This window comes from Macaca thibetana, chromosome 5 (assembly GCF_024542745.1).
Source record: "Macaca thibetana thibetana isolate TM-01 chromosome 5, ASM2454274v1, whole genome shotgun sequence".
Taxonomy (NCBI): Eukaryota; Metazoa; Chordata; class Mammalia; order Primates; family Cercopithecidae; genus Macaca; species Macaca thibetana.
The window spans coordinates 169,056,684-169,082,986 of NC_065582.1; the positions used below are offsets into that span (position 1 = coordinate 169,056,684).

General features: G+C 38.1%; 2 protein-coding genes across 11 annotated transcripts in view; one reads left to right on the forward strand and one right to left on the reverse strand.

Annotated features, from left to right (window-relative positions):
* Positions 1–8,749, reverse strand: part of NCAPG (non-SMC condensin I complex subunit G) — a 32,977-nt gene extending 24,228 nt beyond the window's left edge. For both annotated transcript variants that reach the window (XM_050791963.1, XM_050791962.1), the window contains exons 1-7: positions 8,373–8,749; positions 7,123–7,326; positions 6,409–6,637; positions 4,430–4,575; positions 4,074–4,158; positions 1,955–2,147; positions 1,324–1,473 (exon numbers count right to left, since the gene is read on the reverse strand). In XM_050791963.1, coding sequence (XP_050647920.1) covers positions 1,324–1,473; positions 1,955–2,147; positions 4,074–4,158; positions 4,430–4,575; positions 6,409–6,637; positions 7,123–7,326; positions 8,373–8,483 — 1,118 coding nt within the window. In that variant the 5' untranslated portion in view covers positions 8,484–8,749. The remainder of the gene's footprint in view (positions 1–1,323; positions 1,474–1,954; positions 2,148–4,073; positions 4,159–4,429; positions 4,576–6,408; positions 6,638–7,122; positions 7,327–8,372) is intronic.
* Positions 8,750–8,798: 49 nt separating this feature from the next.
* DCAF16 (DDB1 and CUL4 associated factor 16) lies at positions 8,799–25,686 on the forward strand. Of its 9 annotated transcripts, XR_007725922.1 has the most exons (4): positions 9,119–14,435; positions 14,780–15,147; positions 22,879–22,925; positions 24,075–25,686. XR_007725922.1 is itself a non-coding variant. In XM_050791978.1 (3 exons), the coding sequence occupies exon 3, from the start codon at positions 15,412–15,414 to the stop codon at positions 16,060–16,062; it is 651 nt and encodes a 216-aa protein (XP_050647935.1). In that variant the 5' UTR covers positions 8,799–9,112; positions 9,580–14,435; positions 14,780–15,411; the 3' UTR covers positions 16,063–16,516. The 9 variants fall into 9 exon arrangements, 8 of the variants coding, with proteins under 8 accessions (XP_050647935.1, XP_050647937.1, XP_050647934.1 ...); XM_050791978.1 differs by lacking the exons at positions 22,879–22,925; positions 24,075–25,686 and adding an exon at positions 8,799–9,112 and having other exon boundaries at positions 9,580–14,435; positions 14,780–16,516; XM_050791980.1 differs by lacking the exons at positions 22,879–22,925; positions 24,075–25,686 and adding an exon at positions 8,799–9,112 and having other exon boundaries at positions 9,739–14,435; positions 14,780–16,516.
* Positions 25,687–26,303: the final 617 nt, after the last annotated feature.

The window sequence follows — 26,303 nt, forward strand, 5'->3', positions numbered from 1 at the left end:
GAGCAAGACTCTGTCTCAAAAAAAAAAAGCATAGAAGTTAGAGTTAAAAACCTACATACCAATATCTCTCAAAATATACATATATTATCCTTTGGTGTAGCAACTTATTTCTTGGAATTAACCCCCAAAGGTACCCAAAAATGTAAAGGAAGTTTAACATACTTTTGCTTTTATCAGGGAAAAATGGAAACATCCTAAATGTCCATCAACAGAGGAATAAATTAAATGTTACCACCATACTATGGAAAGATATGCTGTTAAGACTGTAACAGCATCTATTACATTATATATGTACCAATATATAATGATCTCAGGTATCAGCTGAAAAAAAAAAAACAGTATATATACAGTGTTATATTTTTAAAGAAACCTATATTCAAAAAATGCATATAAATGCAGAGAAAGAGGTTTGAATATATACCCTATATTTTTTAGTTGCTAATTCTAAGGGTTGCTAGAATCTACACTTAGTTGCTAATCAGTGGGATTGAGGAAATAGGAAATAAAAGGGGGATTCCACATTTTTATTCTATATACCTCTGTATTTGAATTTTGACAAGAATGCATTCATATTTTTCTTATATAATTTTAAAGTGAAATAAAGTAATCCAAATAATTTCTTAATAAGTATAATTATGATAATCCAAATTGTTTTTGAAAAAACTTTAAAACATGAAGCCAGATAGTAAGTTTTGAATAAATAAAACTGGCCACAAAGATCCACGCTGTAAACTGGAAAACAATGGTTCGTGTATCAAATCCAGACTACTACCTGTTATATAGCTTGCAAGCTAAGAATATCTTAAATTTTTAACTGATCATTTTTTTTAATTTCTTATTTTGCTAACACACGAATATTAAAGTTCAACTATTTAGTGGCCATAAAAGTCAATAAAAGTTTTCTTGAAAAACAGTTATTTACATTGTCTTTGGCTGCTTTTACGATACCATGGCAGAGTTGAGTCATTGTGACAGACGGTATGGCCCACAGGACCCTAAGATATTTATTATCTGACACTTAACAGAAAATGTGCCAACCAATTTCAGAAATAATATATCATCATTATCAACTTTATGCAGAAATGGTCATACTTATATCTTAACAGTTTTGAAGAAATGATCCTAAACATAGTGACTTGCTCTTTCAGTATACAGACCAGCACAAGATATTCAAAAAGACTCAATGTATATAACTACCCCTGCATGTACAAAAAACGGATTTTTAACCTATTCACAATTAAGCATGACTTTGAGGAAGGGAGCTGGAAGGTTGACACATGCAGCAACACAATCACTTTCCAAACTAAAAGAAAAAAAATTTACCTCAGTAAATAGTCTGCATATACTACAGGCTCTGGCAAAATCTGCTCTAAAAATTCTTCACCTTCATCTCCTTTTGATTTCAAATATTCACAAAGGGCACACCAATACAAAGCAATTTCAGGAGTTAATGTTTCCACTGGAATCAATTTCCTTCATTTAAAAGAAAGAGTGTAAGAGAAAGCATGATCTTTTTATCATTAAAAATGGAATAGTACAAAAATGGGAATAAGAACATTTGCTTTAAAACTTCCACACTATCCTTTTAATTAGTCATTAATGTATCCACACAAAAAGGAATGAAGAAACTTAGAACAAAAAAGAACCAAATAAGCAAACATATACTAGGGGTGCATGTTGCTGGATTTTCTCATGGTAGGCTAATTCAAAAATCAAAGTAAGAAATTGAAGGGGGGAAAACACTTAGCTAAAGTAGATAGTCTATGATAAAGCAACAAGTTCTTACACCAGGAGGGGCAAAAGGAAGGGAAAAAAGATATTCATCAGACTAAAAGAAAACAAGAGAGAGATAAGATTAAAGGTATTAATATAATCTTAAGCTATGGGGATGAAAAAAAAATTAATTGCATAAGTTAATCAGTATTACATTTCAAAGAATGAATCCTTTATGTACCTGCTATCATTGTTTTTACAAAGTCCCACCAGTTCACTGAGAGGAGTCATTGAAAACAAGGCATTGAGAACAGAGACTGCCACTTCAGAAGAATTTTCTACATCCAACCGATGAAGCAACTGTAAGATATTTCCTTCAGAGAACCGTAACCAGCCTTGGAGAAGATGCTTCTGCATAGCTTGTTTCACAGCATCTATTGAGTCATTTGAAACATAGGTGAACAAAGGCTCCCTCTAGCTTCCATCTCTTGTATTTTGTCTATTTTAATTAACAAAGTCAGTATTTACAATAGAAATAGTAGAGGTTAAGAGGCACAACTAAGGGGAGATATATATATATATATATATATATATATTTTTTTTTTTTTTTTTTGAGACAGAGTCTCGCTCTGTCACCAGGCTCGAGTGCAGTGGCACCATCTCGGTTCACTGCAACTTCCACCTACTGGGTTCAAGCGATTCTCCTGCCTCAGCCTCCCGAGTAGCTGAGACTACAGGCGTGCGCCACCACGCCCAGCTAATTTTTGTTTCACCATGTTGGCGGGAATGGTCTTAATATCTTGACTTCGTGATCCAGTTGCCTTGGCCTCCCAAAGTGCTGGGATTACAAGTGTGAGCCACAGCGCCCAGCCAACTAAGCATATTAAAGGGAAAAAAAAAAGAAGTACCGTGATACTGCAAAAGTCACTGTGATGGCCACTTACAAATAAAAATGGAAAAGGCTCAGCACGAAATACCACAGCCTACACAAATATCTTTACATTCCTTCTCCCCTGGGTTCAATGAGCTTCAGGTGTTAGCCCAGAATATGTAATAGCTATTATTTCACTTGTTACCTGATTTCATCTATTATACAATTGCTATTTGCAGTAGTGAACTATACAAGCATACATCACCGAATGAACCTTAGTCTTAGCTTTTAAGGTCATCCTAGTAATTAATTCTCTGACAATGCTTTCAAACTCAAGTCGGTTTTCTCACTATAGCACAATAGAGCCATCTTGGCCTTCTCGTGGGAGTTAAAAATTTCAAAAAATATCATTCTTATAAGCAGATTGTCTTAGGCTCCCCAACCCCTGGGCCATGGACTAGTACCAGTCTGTGGCCTGTTAGGAACCGGGCCACACAGCAGGAGGTAAGCCGTGGTCTAATGAGCATTACCGCCTGAGCTCTTCCTACTGTTAGATCAGCAGACGCATTAGATTCTCTTAGGTGCAGGAACTCTATTATGAACTGCGCACATGAGATATCCAGGGTGCGCGCTCCTTATGAGAATCTAAGTAATGCCTGATGATTTGAGATGGAACAGTTTCATCTGGAAACCATCCAGTCCGCCCTCTGTGGAAAAACTTCCATGAAATCGATACTTGGTGCCAAAAATGTTGGGGAATGCTACTCTAACAGAAAAAAAAAAAAAAAAGGAAAATTATACTGGTCTGACCATTCCTAACTGTTGTTTCTGATACACAGAACACATTCATACCAAGGTATACACATAAGGAACAGCATTTTTTTTTTTTAAGGAAGAGAGGGCAAACAGATCTTTTCCTACTTCTAACATGAATTAGCTCTACAGACTTAAGTATTGTTTCTCCATCTGTAAAACACAGAAAGGGTGAAAGAAATAAGCTCTGCTCCTTCAAAATACCAAGATCTTGGCTGGATGCGGTGGCTCACGCCTGTAATCCCAACACTTTGGGAGGCCAAAGCAGGTGGATCACTTGAGGTCAGGAGTTCAAGACCAGACTGGCCAACATGGTGAAACCCCGTCTCTACAAAAATATAAAAATTAACCAGGCATGGTGATGTGCACCTGTAATCCCAGCTGCTCAGGAGGCTGAGACAGGAGAACCACTTGAAACCAGAAGGCGGACATTGCAGTGAGCCAAGATGGAGCCACTGCACTCGTCTGAGTGATAGAGCGAGACTCCGTCTCAAAAATATATACATATCAAGATCTTTAGCCCTACGTTTTCTATATAATACATCAAGATAAATTTCACCAGGTTCATGGGACTGGCAGGCTTACTTGACCTGATTTGACACTTTTTTCCTAAACCTTGTTAAGTCTAACCTCAAAATCTACTAAAGTTTTGTATATATAAAGTTGTTTATCTTACCTGATCTGTCATTAAGACCTTGTTGAAGGAGCATTACTCTCTGAGCAATGGACATAGCTCTCATATGAACCTTTTCAGCTAAAACCTTAAAAATAATTTATAAAGATGGTCATTAACCTCAACACAATTTACAGATTTCATAAGAACATCACCATCTTAGAAAATTACCCAGGATCTCCAACATTAATACCTGGTAACACACTTAATACAGTAAGATTCTACCTAAATCACCTGTGTTCTCCATAAAACCTCAATTGAAGAAATTATTACATGCCAAGTATTTTTCAAAGGCACTTTAAGAAAATGGCTTCTTGTCCCTTAAGAATATGCCAACACAAGACACTGAACTTATTTACCTGATAAGCCAGCTTTCTGACAGCCTCTTTCACATCCTTGGTGCGCCCTACAATTTTTGGCAAAGTCTTTGCTGATGGTGCAATACATGATAACACTGCCCGTCTAACTTCTGGATTTGAATCATTTTCAATCAAAGTAGCATATGCTAAAAATAAAGCAATACATTTTGGTACTGAAGAAATTATTTATTTAACTATAGTCATAAAATAACACACATTTTGATATTTTAAAATGCCTTTAATATGATAAAGATAGGCTGGGCACGATGGCTAATGCCTATAACCAGCACTTGGGAGGCCAAGGTAGGTGAAGAGCTTGAAGCCAAGAGTTCAAGACCAGCCTGGGCAATATAGCAAGACCCCTGTCTCTACAAAATAATTTTGAAATAAAAAATTAGCTAGGCATAGTAGTGGCGATTCCAGTTACTTAGGGGGCTGAGGTGGAAGGATCACTTAAGCCCAGGAGTTTGCGGCCGCACCTCTTCTATCCGGCCTGAGTGAGAACCCATCTATAATAGAAATAATGTCCTTTTTTTAGCCTTACACATTAAGTTTTTTTCCCACCAACTTCCTTCTCGCTATGTTGCCCAGGTTGGAGCCACAGTGCTGAGATTACAGGCCTGAGTCACTGCTGCACAGGTCACCAACTTCCCTTCTAAAGACACAAGGGGGAATTAGTCAACGGACTGGCTCTAAGGCCAAAAGTGAAAGCAAATAGCCCTAACAGTCATGGTAAATTAATCATAAAGATTATGTCTGTGCTACTCCTCAGTATTTAAGAGAAAGCTTAATATAGCAGTTTATTTTAAACTGATATGGCTTTATAAGGGCCCATTATTTTGGTTTTTTAATGAGACCTAAAAGGAAATATTTTTTGGTTTTATTCATTGAAACAAACTCATTTCTTATATTTAAATACATTTATCTGTACTTCTCACATCTTTCCCACTCAATTATTAAGTACATGTTGACTATCAAATATCTATGTTTAGTTGATGGGTGCAGCACACCAACATGGCACAAGTATACATATGTAACAAACCTGCACGTTATGCACATGTACCCTAGAACTTAAAGTATAATAATAATAATTTTAAAAAAATTAAAAAATAAATAAAGCAGCTACCTTTTCAAAAAAAAAACAAATATCTATGTTTTACACAATATTATTATGGGTATATTTTAACACCAAAAAAAATACCAACTACTATAGTGATAAATATACCAGTGATTATAAAACTGGTAACAGGGACAAAGAGGACAGAAGAGTGCCTAAAACATACCTAGGCATATATAGAAAAATGAAATACAACTATCTTTATGACCCCAGAGGTAAGAAAAACTCCTTTAAAAAGAGATTTTAAAAATACAAATCATAATGGCAGAGATTTATACTTTTGACATAAGAATTTCTGTTCAAAAAAAAAGATATCCCAAAGGGAGTGAAACAATGATACCCCAATGAGCCACCTAAAGCAGAAAGAGATATACAATTCATATGACCCAAGGATTTCTTTTCAAAATATATAAAGAATGCAAATGAATTTTTTTAAATAGTATTTTAAATTAAAAACCCAATGAAAAAATGGGCAAAACACAGTAACAGGTATTATATAGAAATATAACTGGCTGCTAAATATATACATACAGCATGATTTACACAAAATGATAGGAAAACATTAAGATAGACATATGTGATTTATGTAAAAAAAATTTTTTTAATTTAAGCAAGAGACTAATTAACACAAAACTGAGGATAATAGTTACTTCTGAGGGACAGGAATGCAGCTGGGATAGGATGCAAGTACTGATTATTTTTTTTAAGCTGGGTGGTTGCTACTTAGGTGTTTTTTTTTTTATCTGAATCATATATTAATTACCGATACTCTTCATATGTATAGACCATAATAAAAAGTTTCAAATACTGAGAATTTAACAAAATCAACAAATCTGAAAAAGATTTAGGAAACTACACACACCATTAACCACTGAGCATTCATCATCCTTGGGATCCTGAAGTCGTGAAAGCGCCAGAACTGCCTGTATTCTCACATTTGGAATCTTATCTTTCAATCTAATAAGCATGGCTTTATTAATTTTATCAAACACATCATCATCAATCTGAGCATTTTCTGGCATACTTCCCAAAAGCTTGTTTATGAGCTGGCACACTCTAAATCTCACTGCATTGCTGTTTGCTTCATGAGACTAAAACAGAAACAAATCAAAACTTATTCATAGTCACATACCACTCCCAAATAATCAATATTATCTGAACTCTATATATTCAGAATGCAAGAAGTTACAACAACAATTCATTTCCTGAAGAGAACTTATAATGCTACCTTGGTCCATATGTATAGCAAATATATATTTTATACAGTCTCAAAATAAACAGTCTGAAAGAAGTCTTTGCTAAGTTACATAGTCCTCTGTGTAGCAGCTTCTAAAATACAGAACTCATTTAAAATAAACATAGGAGAACTGGTTTAAAGAGGTCATTAAAAATTTAATGTTGGAGTTAAAGTCCACTTTTTAATCATAATGATAATTCTAATATTTCCCATAAAACGTAGACTCATTCAGATTTTTTAAATCACTAGATATTTCATTGTCAAAAACATACAAACTCCCATGACTCTAAGTGGCAAAATTTTCTAAAATCCCTCCCAAAGCTATCATTTTCATAGTACCTTTAAGAGAAAAGTAAACAAATAATTTAAAAGGCCACCATCTTCCTCTTCCTCATCATCTTCCATATCCGATTGGTGAAATGAGGTAACAAACTTTGCTGCAAATTCTATTACCCTCTCCACAGCTGGTTCACGTTTATAGACCACCATAACATATTTAAGGTAATGTATGAACTCCTCATGAAAAACTGTTTTATCATCCATCTGAAAGACAAAAGAAACCCTTCATAAACTGCACCGACAGAAATCCTTTATTCCCAACATCACCCTAAGACTTCTGAAAGCACTAGCCATAATAATGCAGACAAATTAAAATCTTTATTTAGTAAACTCTTAATTATCCAAACCAGCAAAAGGGCAATTAATTTGCATGAATTTCTCTCCAGGCTATAATGGGAGTACACGAGCTTGACTTTTGACAGTAAAAAGATTCCTTTGTTTTTTTCAATATCTTTGAATTCTCAATAAGCCTTTAGTACCAGCACATTACAAATACGCTTCTTCATCAACAACCCAAAATCAATACTGCCTTTTGTATTTCTCATATTCAGGTCTTCCTATCTCTTCCTATCACCAGCAGCTTCTTTGTGAGATAACCTGCACATCCTATCTCATATCCTCAAAGCCCTGCGATGTTTACTTACAATTTTTCTTGGACCTCAAGATAATTCAGCTTCCCCAAATTAATTGTTCTAGTCTTCTCAAGGTTCCACTCAAAACAAACAAATAGTAATGTACATAAATAAGAATGGCCAGGCCCTAACGATTAATTTGGTATTTGGTGATTGGATTCAATGTAACCGTGGGACGAGGGTAGAATCATTTGACGGTCGGCGGGGAACGATGACCCCAGGGGCAACGACCACCGAACCCCCGCATTCAGGATCCACTCTGCGGTTCAATATTTGATGTCTGATAGCCTCGGTGGTCGTAAATGCTTCTCTCCACGTTCACAATCAGATTAAGGAATAACGGTCCACGCCGCCCAGAGGCTGGGGGTGTCGGCTCAGAAAAGCCAAGGCGGGGCCCGTGTGAACGACGCCCAGACTTCCGAGTCTTTCTGGCCTGGGCGCAGGCGACCTCGGGTAAATCCCTGACTTCTCCGAACCTCAGGTGGTCCCTATGAAGTGAGTCGCGAAGGTGAACAAGGCTGGAGTCACGGTGCGCCGAGCCCGAGGGCCACGGAGGGCCCCTGAGAGAGGGTGGGCCGGGGAGGGCGAGGGGCGGCGGCCAGGGCCGGGCGCGCTTACCGTGCAGTAGGTGCGGCTCAGCGCCACCACCAGCTTCGCCTGGTTCTGGTGCGGATGCTGCGCCAGCCGAAAGGCCTCCTTAATCGACAGCAGCCTCTTTTCCGCTCCCATGGCTCTGGAACCCTGCCGGGACGAGTCCTGCCCGCGCTCGGCTACAGCCTGCCCGCCCGCCCGCCAACCCAGAGGCAGAGCTCTCCGCAGTCTTCTCTGACAGCCCCGGGAGTCTTTACCGCCCGAACGTTCAAATAATTGCCGCGAGAGGGAAAAATCCCGCGAGACTGCCGCAAGCGCTCTGGGAGGAGAGAGCGGGAAGCGATGGGTCCACCCATCTCACACCCTGCGCTTTGGGCGCATGCGTCTAGCTTCAACCTCGTCCAACAGTTTTCACGGAGGGAAGTGGCGTTTTTAAGGGGGAGGGACCTTGACTCGGCCGGAAGTAGTGTCGGCGCGGGAGCCGAGTGGAGTGGCCTAGCCGCGGGAGGGGAAGGGTTGCTAGTGTTAGGCCTAGCTGGGTAGTGCGGTTGAGCGTGAGGCGAGAAAGAAGAAGCGATCCTCCAAGGGTGAGAACGGGAGATCTGCCGAAGATAACAACCTCCCTTGTGGCCAAAGGGCGGGGGATCCCCACACGAGGGCTCCGTTTCGAGAGACGGCGACAAAGGAAAGTTCGTAGCGCGTTCCGGAGGCCCGGCCGCCTCTGAGAAGGGAGACGCTGCTGGGTCCGCTAAGCTGGGCGACCCGAGGTTAGTGGAGACGGATGCGGTCTTTTGAAGGCCTTAGTCCCTGCCCTGGTGAAGCCGACTGCGAGGTTCCGCAGGGGGTGCAGGCGGCCCGGGGATCGCTGCGAAGGGGGTGCGGGCTAACTTAGCTATTGCCCTTTCTAGATATGCAGCTGTCGAGGCCCTGTTTACAAGCGGGCATAAGGACAGTGTATTAAGGGAGAACTCAAGAGAATGGAAAGGTCTTTCGGGTAGTGGTTAAAATAAAGAAGAGTAGAAACTAGGTTTTTAAATTTTAAATGAAATTATATCAGGCAGAATTTCTGTTGGATCTCAGGATGCACCATCCAAAAATAAGACTGTAGGAGAACAGAATATGCCACCCTACAGTATACTTCTAGGGTATATTTTGAGCTGGTATTCTGACAAAATGCAGACACAGGAGTCACTCTGAAAATCTGTCCTGTTGTAAAAGAAATTTACATCTACAGAGGAAATATACATCAGTAAAGCATCTGTATCACGAAGAGGGCAGCTCTGCGATAATTTTTGTTACCTGGGAGATTTTATCTGCATATCAAGACAACTTTTATTCACCGTTTATTTCCTCCCCTCACCTTTCCACAACTTTGTGGCCAACCATCCCCCAGAAAGCCGCAAACCACCATTTCTTGAGTAGCGTAGGATGCTGTATAATCTTCAATCATCTGACCATGGTGGGACTCCTCTGCATGTGTAGTTAAGTACGGGTTTTTTTTCTTGTTAATGTTTATGTCAAGTTAATTTGTAACCCAGCCAAAGAACCTAGGATGATGGAGGGAAGCCGTTTTTCCCTCTCCTACACCTCAGTAACCTACTGCCAGCTGAAGAAATAGAACATTACTAAAGCCACCTGTACATCTTTCTCCTTTTGAATTACCTTCACTCCGAAGAAGTAATGGATTTTCTTAATTTACTGTTAACTTTTACCATGCAGATTTTTATATATTAATGACACATTTTTTTATGTTAATGACTAAATAAATCCCTGAATGAGGATATTGTACTATTTTGCATGTTTTAACCATTAAATGAATAATTATATGTGCCTCTGGCTTTTTTCAATCAATATTGCTGTGGTTCATATTGATGTATTAATAATAGTAACTTGCACGTGATTGACCTTTATCATTCTAAGCACTTTACTTTGTTTATTGCTCACAAACCCTGTAGGATAACTTTGATCTTCTTTTAAGATGAGGAAACTGCAACACAGACAGGTTGCTATAGTACTCCATTGTATTAATATGCCATACCTTATCCATTCTCCTGCTTAATTCCTCAAACTTTATAGATATTCAACTGCTAGTTAAGAATGTGGTAACATTTGCGTTGCCCATAATTTTGCTTTGTGACGTTTCTAATATTTATCTTTATTTTTATTTTGAGACAGAGTCTTGCTCTGTCGCCCAGGCTGGAGTGCAATGGCGCAGTCTTGGCTCACTGCAACCTCTGCCTCCCCAGGTTCAAGTAATTCTCCTGCCTCAGTCTCCCAAGTAGCTGGGTTACAGGCGTTCACCACCACGCCTGGCTACTTTTTTGTATTTTTAATAGAGACGGGTTTCTCCATGTTGGCCAGGCTGGTCTCGAACTCCTGACCTCAGGTGATCCACCCGCCTTTGCCTCCCAAAGTGTTGGAATTACAGTCGTGAGCCAGCTAGTATTTCTTTATTGTATTCAACTTGGCTGTCTCACCAACAGAGACATCACACCATTTTGTCAGTTACAGAAGAATGAGACATCTGGCCACCAGAGGTCAGCCTAACTATATTTTGGTTAGGTTTGTTTTTGTTGGTTTTTTTTTTTTTCAATGGTTAAAGCCATGGGGGGAGGGGTTCAGTATTTTTTGATATTATAATCTGAAAATATTTTTTTAAAGATGCTAGATTAAATTTAAACAACATAGTATACTGCCTTAAAGCTTACATGTTTCCTAACTTCCGTACTGTGAAACAGAACAAAAACAATTATGGGAAAGTAAGAGCCTTTTTAAAAATTTTCTGAGTAACATAATAACTGAAGTATAGCCAATTAGTAATCTCACAGGTGCAATCTGGTTGAAGTGAAAATAGCAAAAATATTAGAGGACAGCGCAATTAAAAGCCAACAGCTTCTCCTGTCTCAGTTAATAAAGACTGAGTTGTGCTAATAAGGTCATATGGTATGGCTTCAGGTCAGCAATTTTCCTCTAATGAGTATTTCTCTGGCTTTCACACACTCCTAGCACAGTATTATAGTATAATAAACTAAGAAGTATTACATTGTTTCTTCTTAAAGATATAAGCAGTTTCCTTTATATTGCTGTAGTAGCATCATATGTTGATCTTGCCTTAAAAAATTATCTCATTTGTCTTTGTCTAACATTACCAAATCACCAAGCTATAACTTGGGAACTGTTCTCTCCCTGGAGTAAAATAGAACTTGCTTGTGGTAGTTACTTACTGCAAGCCTTTGCCATTCTCTCATTGTTTCAGTTACATTTACTGAGCCACTCATATATGCCAGACACTGTGCTAGGAGTGTGTGAAAGCCAGAGAAATACTCATTAGAGGAAAATTGCTCACCTGAAGCCATACCATATGACCTTATTAGCACAACTCAGTGTATTGAATAATGAAAATGTTCACTGACTTTAATTTTGGAAATGCCCCATACAGAGTAGCATAAACGACACATTGATACTGTTTCTTTTCTCATGTAAAGCTGTGCCTTTAAAGGCCACCCATGTTGCTATATATACTTGGAATGTGTTTCCACCACATTTTACCAGTCCGCTTCTCTAGGGATAGGAACCTGGAATGCTTCTAATTCCTGTCATCACAGATGTAGCTTCAGGGTATATCTTCATACATGTTCTTACGGGAATTTCTTTGCTATCTATGCCCAAAAGTAGGATTGCTAGATCATGAGATGTGCAAATAGTTTGCCTAAGTAGTGCTGCCAGCCTGTTAGGAACAGTTACTCCACTCTGCAATCCCACCAGCAGTGCCAGTTCCAAAAAATAACTCACTGACACTTGGCATTATCCAGCTTTCTTATTCTACCAAACTGATAGCATAATGTGATCATACTGCTCATGCTTTGGGATTTTCTCTTCTATAATTTGGATGTCTTTGTCCTCTGCTCATTTCTTTATTGAAGTTGCTATCTTTCTTAAAAATTGATTTAACTTTGTCCTTGGTATCTTTAGTTCAGTCCAGAAATGATTAATTGTGATGTGATTAAATTCATTTTTTGGTCTGGTGCTTTATGCTTTTTTGTTTAAGAAGTCTTTCCCTGGCCTCATTTCACAAAGATATTCTGTATTATATTTAACTAACTGTATGGTTTTACCATCCCCATTTAGATCTTTAATCCGTCATGAATCCCCCCTTATACATGTCATTATATGTATAGGTATTACATGGTTTTGCTTTTCTTTTTTTTTCTTAACCTTGTTCTTAATTTTTTGTTAATTCTTGTTCCAATAGTTTTACTTTTTTTTAATATAGTGAGCCAGTTGTACCAATATTATGTACTAAACATATCCATTCACCCTTAGTTTATGTACCAACCTTATTTTATATTACATTCCCAAATTATATATAGCTCTGTTTCTAAGCTCTTTTCTGCTCTTTTGGACTATTGTCTGTTCTTACACTAATGCTACCCTATTTTAATTTCTGTGACGTTAGTCATAGTACATACCTTGAAGAATAGGAACTCCCTTACTCTTCTGTTTAAACAGTTCATTTGGCTATATGTGGAATTTTATTCTTTCTATATAACCTTTATATAGAGTTCCTTAAAATTTTGATTGGAATTGTATAAATTAATAGGGAGAAAGTTGATATCTTTATGATATTTGTTCCATCCAAGAGCATGGAATGTCTGTATTTTAAATTATCTTCTATATTGTTTATTAGATCTTATATATTAATGATTAGTTCCTAGGTTCTTTATAGGATTAGGTTTTTGTTGTTTTTCCTTCTGTGAAATGTCTTTATATATGGTCTAGTTAGTATTGCTAGTATAAAAGTTAACAGTGCCTGAGTTGAAACACTGGCCCTGTGACTTACTAGATGAATGACTTTGGTCACGTAACTTAATCCACAGGTAAGATGGGGACAATAAAAGTACCACCTTTTACGGTTGTTAGAAGAATTTTAAAATAGTTAACATTTGTGCAGTTACTAGAGTAGTACATGGCAAATAATAAGTGTTATATAAGTAATTAAATTAATGGATATTCATAGGTTAATCTCAGATCAGGAAACTTGTTGAACTCTAATAGTTTTTTTTTAATTAGATGATAATCATCTGTAAACTAATAGTTTTATCTCTTCCAATTCTTAACGTATCTTTTTCCAAAAAGAAAAACATTGATTAGGACTTTCCGTCCTGTGTCAGACAGTATCAGTCTCAGTCAACATGGTCATCTTTAGCTAATTTCACTTTTTGGTTGTTGTTGTTGTTGAGAAGAGTCTCATTCTGTCACCCAGACTGGAGTACAGCAGTGTGATCATAGCTCACCATGCAGCCTCCAACTCCTGGGCTCAAGCAGTCCTCCTGCCTCAGCCTCCCAAGTAGCTAGAACTAAAGGCACACACCACCATACCTGGCTAAATTTTTTTGTAGAGACAGGGTCTTGCTATGTTGCCCAGGCTGGTCTTGAACTCCTGACCTCAAGTGGTCCTCCACCCTTGGCCTCCCAAAATGCTAGGATTACAAGCATGAGCCACTGTGCCCTGCCCCTGACTTCACTTTTAAAGGAAATGTATCTCATCTTATTCAGGATAATGTTTGCTTAAAGATTTTGGTAGATAACCTTTACCAAGTTAAGAAAGTTACATTCTCCTTCTAGTTTAGTAAAAATGTTTTGTTTTGTCTTTTAAAGCATAAATAAATACATGTTGGTCAGGAACTAACAAAGGTTATCCACATTCAATATAATGATCTCTTTTTTTCCTTTAGTTCTGGTAATTTGTACATTTTTTATAATTTGAGCTATTCTTTCCTGGGATAGGCTGTATTTGATAATATTCTTTTTAATGTACTATTGGATTCTGTTAAGTGATATTTAGGATTTTGCAAGTGAAGTGAGCCTATACTTTTCTTGTTTGGTTCATCTCTAAGTTTGGAATTTATTTTTGTTATCTTTATAAAAGGAACTGGTCAGTTTTCATGCTTTTTTCTTTTTTGTGGAACAGCTTATATAGAATTGGTCATAGGATCACAACTTCTGAGGTCCCAGCAAGAGTCCTAACATCTAGCAGCTCTACCACCAGGACAGGCCCCCTAAAACTAATTCCAACAAGCACCTCTGAAGGTAAAAAAAATAAAATAAAAATAAATAAATACCTTTTAGAGCTCTCTATTTGGAGTTTGGGACATAAGGGATCAGCTTTTGCAAAAGTAATTTTCTGGGCTAAAACTGCATACAAACTGGCCCAGTTTTGTACCAACAAAGAATTAAAATGGCCCCAGACTTTCCTCCCCAATATTGTGATTGTAAGAGCTATTACCAACAGGTAAATTGGCCTAAGCCTATGAGATAGAGAGGAAGAGTCTGTAAGACTTCTTGCTCAGCATTTGTTCTGATTTTAGATATCCTGAGGTTAGGTAGGCAATAATGTTATCCAGTGCTTTCAGGCTTTAATATCATGTCTCTAGTCTTCTCATTCACAGGTTAAGGCTACCTTTCCAGATAGTCCAACAGCTAAATCACCAGTTTCCAAGGGCATTTACGTCACCTATGGAAAGCATCGGATCCTCTTACACCAGATGTTCTTGACAGCTCATCCCATCATTCCCCACTGCACAAAAGTTGCTATACCAGCGGACAACCAAGACAACTACTGAGCTTCTTTTCGTTGTCAAGTAGATATAATATCACTGCCAGCAAAACAGCACAAAAAGTGTCTCTTCACAGTACCACTACCAATTGGGACTATGCTAAGTAAATCAGCTTGCCTAGATGAGGACCCCTTGTATTCTTGGGTAGCCAGGATTTGAAGGAGATACTCTGACCTGTGCCACTGGTAAGTGACTAAATACTTTTACACACTGAACTGGTCCTGAAAACTAAGATGTCTTCTTTGTAAGTGAAGAATATACAACATAATCTTGAAGAACAGCACAGTGGTGTGGGCCGCAGGCATACTTTATGTGCATAATGGACTGAAAGACAAATTAATCTTGGCGAAAGGATTTTTCATCTCTTATTTCTATTTGCCAGTGTTAGTAAGTGTTCTGCTGGCTTTAGATTATTACCTTTTTCTGGTTCCTTACTCTGTTTTATTCAGATGGGTCCTAGAAATCCCTCTCCTGACCACTTGTCAGATTCAGAAAGTGAGGAAGAAGAAAACATTAGCTACCTAAATGAGAGTTCTGGGGAAGAGTGGGATTCCTCTGAAGAAGAGGACTCCATGGTACCCAACTTATCGCCTCTTGAGAGTCTTGCCTGGCAGGTTAAGTGCCTTTTAAAATATTCCACAACTTGGAAACCTTTAAATCCTAATTCCTGGTTGTATCATGCTAAACTCTTGGATCCAAGCACACCAGTCCATATACTTCGAGAGATAGGTCTAAGACTCTCCCATTGTTCCCACTGTGTCCCCAAACTGGAACCAATTCCTGAATGGCCCCCTCTGGCCTCTTGTGGAGTCCCACCTTTTCAAAAGCCTCTTACAAGTCCCAGCCGGCTCTCTAGAGATCATGCCACTCTAAATGGAGCACTGCAATTTGCCACCAAACAGCTAAGCCGTACATTGAGTAGAGCCACTCCCATACCTGAATACCTAAAACAGATCCCTAATTCTTGTGTTTCTGGGTGTTGCTGTGGCTGGCTGACTAAAACAGTTAAGGAAACAACTCGTACTGAACCCATCAACACTACTTATTCTTACACTGACTTCCAAAAGGCAGTTAACAAACTCCTAACTGCATCACTGTAAAGATCTACCATTTGCTGTGATATCTCTGATGTTGCTAATTGAGGAAGGGGTACAAAGTTAGTCATTACACAGCCCACTAATGTCTTCTCAATCAAACTATCTTATGCCCTGGCAAGCCAAAGAGGATACCCTTTGACAAACCCTGTGGATAAAATGATAATATCAAGGCCAGGCGTGGTGGCTCACGCCTGTAATCCCAACACTTTAGGAGGCTGAGGTGGGTGGATCTCCTGAGGTCGGAAGTTTGAGACCAACCTTGCCAACACAGCGAAATCCCGTCTACTAAAAATAGAAAAAAAAATCAGCTGGGCGCAGCAGTGCATGCCTGTAATCCCAGCTACTCGGGAGGCTGAAACAGGAGAATCACTTGAACCAGGGAGGCAGAGGTTGCGGTGAGTCAGGATTATGCCACTGCACTCCAACCTGGGTGACAGAGCAAGACTCAGTCTCAAAACAACAACAACAACAACAAAAAATACCAATGGAGAATTAGTTAAGGGGACCATATTACAAAAGCTAGTTGAATATTCTTCACACTCACTTCTCACCCTACCCATCCCAATTTATTCTGCCTTTCTGAATGGCTTTAATGAGATATCTGATTATTAATGAAGAACAGTAGACCACCACCCCTTTTATTATCCAGACTTCAGAACAGCCGTTATTGAAAGCTAGAAGTTAGCTACCCACAGTAATACCTTTCTGAGCATACCCTTCTCTAACATGCATTTCTATGGAGGTAGTTGAATTAAATTGAGTAACTACACAAAGGGAAATGGCAGGGATGGGGATTTCTTTCCCAGCTTTTATATAGATGTGCCTACATAGGACACTCTTTAGGGTTCCTTTTATTTTTTCTTTTTTTGGCAGGGGGGTGGGAGCGGCAGGGAGGAGTACAATTTTAAGCTTAGCCTGTACTACTCCAAACTTATTATGGCACTTACAATTACATCATGAACGTTCTATATCAGTCTCCCACCAGGCTGTCTCTGGCTAAATCAGCCTATAAGATCATCCCTTGGGATTAAACAAACACCTGTTCTGTAGAGAATATGTTTCCTGAATCTTGGTACTCAGACTTTTGTCAAGAGTAAATAAAATACCTTTCAAAAGATTAATGGAAAATGATTAAGAGAGCATTTCTGCTTTCAGTATTAACTGCTAATGGATTAAAATTTTAGTCTGTATAGCATTTCCTGGAGTAAAAGTTCAAGTACTTTCCACATCCATTGCAAACGTCAGGAACCCTTCTAATTTTAAAGAACCTTCTTATTAGAAAATCTCAGCCTAATACAATCTGAAGTTAAGAGTTTCAGCAGCATTGTTTTTCTAAGTAGATTTAGCTATAGATTTTCTTTTGGCCAAACAAGGAAGAGTATATGCCCTTGTAAATGAGGCTTGTTTTTTTTATTTAAATGAGTCAAAACATAGAAATCAGTATACGTAAAATAAAATGCATGAGACTATTAAATCTTTTCATACACTCTACAAATAAAATGAAATCTGTGTGTGGTCCTGGTTGACTGGGCATCTAAAGGGAATCAGAAAAGAGATTGTGAAAAGTGTATGTGTGTGTGTATATATATATACATATATATATATATCCTCTTATTTTAGTTTTGCTTTTTCCTATTCTCCATAATTAAGTGCTGTTTACAAGGTGGCATCAAAAAATTGAAGCAGGCCAGGCACGGTGGCTCACGCCTGTAATCCCAACACTTTGGGAGGCTGAGGCAGGTGGATCACTTGAGATCAGGAGTTCGTGACCAGCCTGGCCAACATGGTGAAAACCCATCTCTACTAAAAATACAAAAATTAGCCGGGCGTAGTGGCGTGCACCTGTAATCAACAGCTACTTGGGAGGCTGAGGCAGGAGAATTGCTTGAACCTGGGAGGTGGAGGTTGCAATGAGCCGAGATCGCGCCACTGCACTCTAGCCTGGGCAACAGCAAGACACCGTCTCAAGAAAAAAAAAAAAAGACAGTTAGGAATCATAAATTATGTAAATATATAGCAATTTTAAGAAGAGAGAAGAATGCTTATAACCTAATGAATATTTCTGCTGAGCCTTAGTCGTCTAAAGGAAAAAAAGAGGGAATTGTAGATAAAAGTATTTGTTAGTGGAAATTATTGACCTGAAACCATATCATATTGTTAGTGTAACTGAATGTATCAGAAATTGTTCCTATGTAGATATTCTGTGCAACTGGTTTCTAAAATGTTACAGGAAACTCTTTCCTTTTTTTTTTTTTTTTTTTTTTTTTGTTTAAGGGGAGGTGGGAGAGGTAGGCAAGAGGTCTGAATATTAACCTATGTTGATGTTTATGTGTTCATAATATGTTCTTTTTTCTCTCTTGGTGTGTGTATAAAAGTGCCTTGCTCATGAATGCATTTTTGCTCTTCACTTCGAAAGGAAGCCTTTCCCCAGCTTGGCAGCTGAATAAACCAATAGCTTTGTACATGTTGAACAGCGTATGGTCATTTGTCCTCAACAAATGAAATAGATCCTACTTTGCTTAAGACATACTCAACATTCACTAAGTACTGAATAGAGTTAATAGACACAGTACCTGAATCTATATAGTATGTCTGACAGGAGATGACTTGACGTCTCTAGAGAAGAAACGCACTTGAAGAAGAAAATGTCTGATATTCAGTCAAGATTCAAAGTGAGCTTATTTGTTTATATATTTTAAGTAATTCCAGGTTGCACAAAATAACAGGTACCTAAATAAGCCTTAAGTTAACTTTTTGTGTGGCATAAACACTGGGTTTGGAAATGAATTTACTACCTTTGCACTTACTATGTTGGCTTCTGGTTAAATGCAGTCACCATAATTAGGATAAAAAGTTGAATTTATCCTCTCTTTATAGAAGTATTTATCAAAGGAGTAAGGAAATTATTTCTAAACCGGTGGACATTAACTGTCTTTTACTTTCTCAGTGCTGATAGGCAACTTTTTTTTTTCTTTCTTTCTTTTTTGAGACAGTTTTGCTCTTGCTGCCCAGGCTGGAGTGCAATGGCGCAATCTTGGCTCACCGTAACCTCCACCTCCCGGGTTCAAGCAATTCTTCTCAGCTTCCCAAGTAGCTGGGATTATAGGCATGTGTCACCACACCCGGCTAATTTTGTATTTTTAGTAGAGACAGGTTTTCTCAATTGGTCAAGCTGGTCTCTAACTCCTGACTTCAGGTGATCTACCTGCCTCAGCCTCCCAAAGTGCTGGGATTACAGGTGTGAGCCACCGCACCTAGCCATAGGCAACATTTTTATTAAAACAGTCCAGATACCTTGAGCCTCAAAGACCATAATCAGGTCTTTTAATCCCATCTGCTTCCTAAGCAAAGGAAAAAATCCATACATGCATGGCAGGAGGGCATATGATATGTCTCCTCTGGGGGATAGAAGCCCTTCCTGCTGGGCCTTCTATCACACCTGTCCATATAAAAATTAAAAAAAAAAAAAAAAGTCTGATGAAAATGTTTTGATATTAGTGTAAATAGCTAAAGCATTTAAAGACTTTAGAAGTCACCTGGGTTATTTTCTTACGCGTAAGTTGGCTTGCATCTGGCTTTCTACTTTTGGCTCCAGTGTTAAAGAACATGTCTTTTGGAGCAGACTGTTAGTTTTAAATATCTCTTGTTAGAAATTTAGCCATTCATCCAATATTGCTATGGAGAAGTGCCTACTCTAGTACAGACACTGGGAATGCAAAACTAAATAAGATTACTACACATAGGAAATTAGTTTTAAAATATATGAACCTATCTATTACCCCAAGCCATTTCTGCTATCTAGGGTCATACTAAATAAACCTAAACCCTAATCCATATGTTGGCCCTTCACATATTGAAAATAGCTTATAGTGGAGAATCATAAAAGAATTGAATGGAGCAGCCATCCACATGTAATGAAGATTCATGTGGAGGACACACTTCAATTAAACCCCTACAACGATACTCACCCAAGGAAATGGAGAAAATATATAGATACTTTGTACAAAGATTTAAATTATATCTGCTAATCACAAGGCAGTGGCACAAAGATCAGGGCCAAAAGTGTTTTGCTCAGGTAGCTAGGATATATAGAACAGCCTAAGAAATCTGGATAGCTTCGCAGACTTCATGAGATAACTGCAAGCTGGTAACATACCTGTCCACCAGTGATATCTATTGAACTGAGGGAGTTACATTCTCTGGACCAACCACCAGTGCTTCTATGTCAACTTGCTGCTGCTAAAAGAAAAATCTCTACGCTGTGTCTCAAATAATTTTAAATAAAGTTGAGTTAATGACTACATATTTTAGTCTGCTAATCATGCAGTTTGCCAAGCTCTTCCTTTCAATTAGCAGCAGCAGTGAGACTTATTGTAAAAGTTTGCAACTGAGACCAAGAAATGGAAAGGATGAGGATATACCACAGTGACCCGACACTTGCTGGCTTCCCATCTTCTGTGAGAGCTATGACCAGCTCTTCTCAATGAGATGTGGAAAATGAATGCCTGGTTTTCATTTTTTATTTATTTTGTTGACACAGGGTTTCACTCTTGCCTAAGCTGGAGTGCAGGGGCGTGATCTTGGCTCACCGCAGCCTCGACCTCCCAGGCTCAAGCGATCCACCTTAACTTCATTGGTAGCTGTGGACTACAGGTGCACACCACACAGGCCAATTTTTGTATTTCTTTGTAGACGCAGTTTCACTCAGGCTGGTCGGGAACTCCTGAGCTCAAGCGATCCTCCCACCTCAGCCTCCCAGAGTGTTGGTGTTACACTGGTACCTGGTTTAAAAAAAAAAAATGGAGTATAACAGTGTAACAGGAAGACAGCTATAGGGTTATTGCCTCTAAACTATGGAGGCAGTTAAAAATGTTAACAGCAGTTTCAAGTTGAATCATAAAACAGGAATTTGACTGGAATTTGGGCAGTTTATTTGGGAAAACATGATTCTGACATGACACGTGATATGAAAATTCCTGGGATCATTAGGGGAGTTAGGCTGTATACAACAATAATCATTCAGAAGGGATTCAGGATACTGGTTAGCCTAACAAAATTAAAACTAACTTCCTAGTATACACAGCAACCAAGCTAGTTTATCAAATTAGCAACAAACCAGATGAAACTCCTAAAATGAGTGTTGCAGTTAACAAGGAGCTGGTACTATAGTTTTATTTGGGGGGAAATTGTTAAGTTTGGGTTAACTGCTCGCCTATGCCTAATTCACCCTCCCATCTGTGGTATCAGCTGTGGGACCTGACACTCCAGTGTAACAGCTGATGGTTTTGGTTTACAATAAATTAAGCAATGGACCAGTAGGTGCAACTTCCTTTGAGAGGTACCCAAACAAGTGGAACAGCCCAAGGGTATGGCCATCTTCCATCAAAAAAGACCCTAGATGGGCTTTATGGTTGCACCTTGAGTAACCAGAATGTCCTGATAGAGTGGCAGATCTCTGGTGAAAGAAGGGTGCAGCCACTACCGGAAGAATTCTAATTTCTGAATCAATTGAAGGCTGACATTAATGTTGGCCACAGCCAATGCATTCCTTGTAGACTTACTGCAAAGTGTGTTATATGATGCTGGTCCCTGTCTACCTATTTGGTACTTAAGTAGACTCCCATGCCTTGAAAGGTCCAGACCCCAGTTTCCTTCTTTGAATGCAGTTTTTCTATGTTGATCACATTCTACTTGGGACATGTTTCTTGAAATGGGTTGGGTTGCCAGATTTAGCAAACAGAAATACAGGACACCCAAATAAATTTGAATTTCAGATAAATAATGAAATATGGCACATATACCAGAAAAAAGTTATGTTATTTACCTGAAATTTGAATTTAGTTTCCTGCATTTTATCTGCAACCCTATAAATATGATAGTGGCATGAATTAAGCTTGGGTTTCAGTCTATATAGTTGTTCCCAGGAACTGTCTGTACTCTTTCCAGTATGTGTTTTTTTCTTATGTCTAAGTAATTGACTAGTAGCCAGGAGCAGTGCTTGTGCACACCCGTAGTCCCAGCTACTCAGGAGGCTAAATTGGGAGGATTGCTTGAGCTGAGGAGTTTGAGGTTGCAGTGGGTTATGATCATGCCACTGCACAGAAACATGAGCACCAGAGCAAGTGCCCGTCTCTAAAATAATAATATTTAATAATAAGAGACTGGGGGTGAGGAAGGCTCACACATAGTTGACCCAAGTTGTATTTCTTATATATTTATTTCTTAGAACTGTTGTTGAGTGTCAGAAGAGGAGGCCCAATTGCAGATATGAGACTTTTTATAGGAGACACGTGGTATTTAGCTAAAATAACCACATAACCATTACAATATTTGCAAACACAAATTTTTTTAAATGCTGTCTCAACAGCAGGTAGTTTGGGTTTGTGGTTGGTGGTGGTTGTGAAATGGAGACTCACTCTGTCACCAGGCTGGAGTGCAGTGGTGCGATCTCAGCTCACTGCAGTCTCCACCTCCTGTGTTCAAGCAATTTGCCTGCCTCGGCCTCCCGAGTAGCTGGGACTACAGGTGTGCACCACCATGCCCGGCTAATTTTTTGTATTTTGGTAGAGATGGTTTTACCGTGTTGGCCAGGATGGTCTCGATCTCCTGACCTCATGATCCGCCCGCCTCAGCCTCGCAAAGTGCTGGGATTACAGTCATGAGCCACCAGGCCCAGCCATCTCTGTGTGTTTCAAGCAGTTACTTTCTCACTCTTCTTTACCATGAAGGGCAAGTATATCATAGGTAGCAGAGTTAGGACAACCATTTTTCATCACAGAAAAGGTTCACAAATTTGGAACACCTATCTTTGCCTTCCAGAACCCCCAGAAGACTCAAGGATTTAAAGGCACAAGGTACCCTGGAAGGTAGGAGTAATAAAGTTGAAACCAGGGGATTTTTTGAAAGTTTATCTTTGCTCTCCCTTTGTAGGCAGGCAGCTATCTCTCTAGCAAATGACTGAAGCCTTATTGTCTGGAGAAATTAAACCAAATAGAACTGAGGACAGGGGGAGGATGGTAGTGATAGTGATGTGCTATATGGAAGACAAAATGATTGACAGAATGTGAGTATTCTGAACATTATGAGCCTCCAGTCCAATTTCTCCACCTGGCTACAGAATCTGGCAATGGGGTTTATACCCAGCCCTGCTCACCCAACCCAAAAAGACCAGCAGTAAAAAAAACAGCTTGACACTCGATTATTTCTTACAGTGAAACTGAGAGTCCACAAGCCCTGTTCATTCTTATACAGCCTTCCGTCACTTGAAATCACTATACACAGATAGCCAAGGATCACTAGATATTTGAAACTTTCAACATGAAAGATGAACATAAAGAAGCTGTGATATTCTCAGAAACAAATATACTGCTTCCATTAAATAGGATCAGGATGCTATTTTTAAAAATGAACAATCCAAAAACAAAAGCTATTGGAAAAACAGGACACCAAAATTAAGCATTCAGTAGATGTATTAGAAAATAACTTGAAGAAATTTTGAAAAGTAGAACAAAGAAATGAAAACTAGGCAAGAACAAAAAAGAAACTTTAAACCTGAATAATTTGCAACATCTAATAAATAAGAGTTCCAAAATGAGAGAACAGAGAAACAAGGTGAAGAGAGAAAAAATTAAAGAACATTTCCCGAAAATGTAAGACTTAGTCTCCTAAATTAAAAGGGTCCACTAAGTGCCCTGTGAAATGAATTAAAAAATACCAAAGCACATTGTTAGGATATTTCAGAATGCTAGAGTTATGGAAGGACCTAAAAGCTTCCCAAAAAAGGTAGCGGGGGAAATTACATAAAAAGGATACATTTTCAAAATGGCATTTAGACTTCTTGGTAGCAACACTGGATGCTGGAAGATTATGAAAGCAAGATCTTTAAATTTAAAAAGAAATGATTTTCAACCTAGAATTTTGTACTCAAATAATCCAATCAAGAGTGGAGCTAAAATAAAGATACCTTAAGATTTGCATGGTCTTAGAATTTTATCTCACCATCTACCCTTTCTTAGGAAGCCACTGGAGGATGTGCTTCACCGAAATGAGGGAGTAATCTGAGAAGGATGGGATCCTGAAACTAAAAGATGTCACAAAGGAAAATGAAGAAAGTCCCAGGATAACTACTGTGTCAAGTAAGTTGGACGGAGGTTCCAGGAAGTTGGTCTCTAGGAAAACTGCGAACAAAGTATTTGAGTACAATGGAAAGTGTAAAAATGAGCAAGAAATTTGAAATTTTATTTCTTAGAAAGTATGTTATTTAGTAACCAGAGTTTTAAAATTTGACATTAAAAGTATAGTCAAATTGGAGTCTTGTCAGCTATAATTAGATTGGTCCTTATGGCATAATACTCCACAGTTTCCTGTAGATGCTGACCTTCATTAAGATGTGCACCGCAGAAGATATTTCTAGAAAATAAAGTTTTTCAATTTGTTTTTGTATTTGATTTGCTTAGGCAAATCTCAATTTTGTATTTATTTACAGAAATAATGCATGGTCTATAGCAGTAATTTCAGCGAGCTTTTTGTTTAAATTTTAGCCTCTGTAGAATCAAAAGCATGAAGAATTACAGGTTGAGCATTCCTAATCCAAAAATTCAAAATCTGAAATGCTCCAAAATCCAAAACTTTTTGAGTGCCAAGATGACACCACAAGTGGAGAATTTCACACCTGACCTCATGTGACAGGTCATCAAAACAAAGGCACACAATACATAGTTTATTAAAACTATTGTATGAAATTACCTTCAAGCTACATATATATGAAACATGAATGAATTTCATGTTTAGACTTCCCATCCCAAAGATATCTCACTATGTATACGTAAATATTCCAAAATCTGAAAAAATTAAATCCAAAGCACTTCTGTTCCCACACATTTCAGATAAGGGATATGCAACCCGTATCTACTTTTTAAAAATAATATTCTGAAATTCGATATTGTTTTTCATCTTCCATGCTATTTTTGCTATCAAGATATAGTTATATACAGTGGCTGGTCCATAATATATTCCTATATAATATTTTAGATGTTTCCTTATGAGTTATGGTTCAGGGTTTTTTTCTATGCTTTGTTTATATTAATATTACATAATCTCAGAATGAATTTTTATTTACTTGCAAGTGATATATATGCTGATAGGTTTTTCTCTCTGTCATCAAATCTACTGAGTAAACCATGCCAGGCCAATTTGTCCATCTCCTTTTTTCTAAGTAAGAAATAACATATATACAGTAAATAGAGTGCACTAATCATAAGTATACTTGATTTTTTAAAATATGTATACATTCATATCAAGATCATATAAAAATATATACACTCAGACCAAAGTATTAAAAATTTCAAATTCTCTTGTGCCCTTTCCTAGTCTATACAGCTCCCAGAAATAACTACTCTTTTCTAAAGATCTATTAGTTTGGCTTGTTCTCAGAATTCATGTGAATGGAATCATACTGTATATATTGTTTTATGGCTGTCTTCTTTCATCAGTGTACTTGTTCGTTTTTTTATTGTTATAGACTATTTGATTACATGAATATATCATTATTTGTTTATCCTTTTACCTGTTGACATTCACGTTATTTCCAACTTTTTGTTATTATGAATAAACCTATAATAAACATTCTGTATGTATTGTTTTGTTTTTTTGTGGATATGTGCATTCATTCCTTTGGGCATATACCTAGGCATCAAATTGCTGTATCAGAGTAGTTGTGTATTTAGTTTTAATGAAACTGCCAAACACTTTTTAACATGACTGTATCATTTTATACTCTCACCAACAATGTATGGAAGTTCCAGTTGCTCCATATCTTTACAAACACTTGTGATTGTCAGTCCTTTTAATTTTACTCATTCTGGTGGTGGTGTAATGGTGTCCAGTGTGACTTTAATTTACATTTATTTGATCAGTGTTAAACCTTTTTTATATGCTTATGGGACATTCAGATACCTCTTTGCAAGTACTTGTCCAAGTTTTTTGCCCACTTGTAAAATAGACTATCTTGTTCTTATTAATTTGTAGTTCTGTTTTTTTATTTTTTAGAAATGGGCTCACACGGCTGCCCAGGCTTGTCTCAAAATCCTGACCTCAGATGATCTTCCCCTCTCAACCTCCCAAAATCCCCCAGCTGAAATTACAGGCATGACTCAGCCTGTAGGATTTCTTTATATACACTGTATACAAGTTGTTTATTTATATAATGAATTTTTTCTGCCATTCTATGCCTTGCCTGTTTATTT

What these genes read in the sequence shown, in the direction of transcription:
- DCAF16 (XM_050791978.1), top strand. Translation starts at nt 15,412, where the DNA reads ATGGGTCCTAGAAATCCCTCTCCTGACCACTTGTCAGATTCAGAAAGT.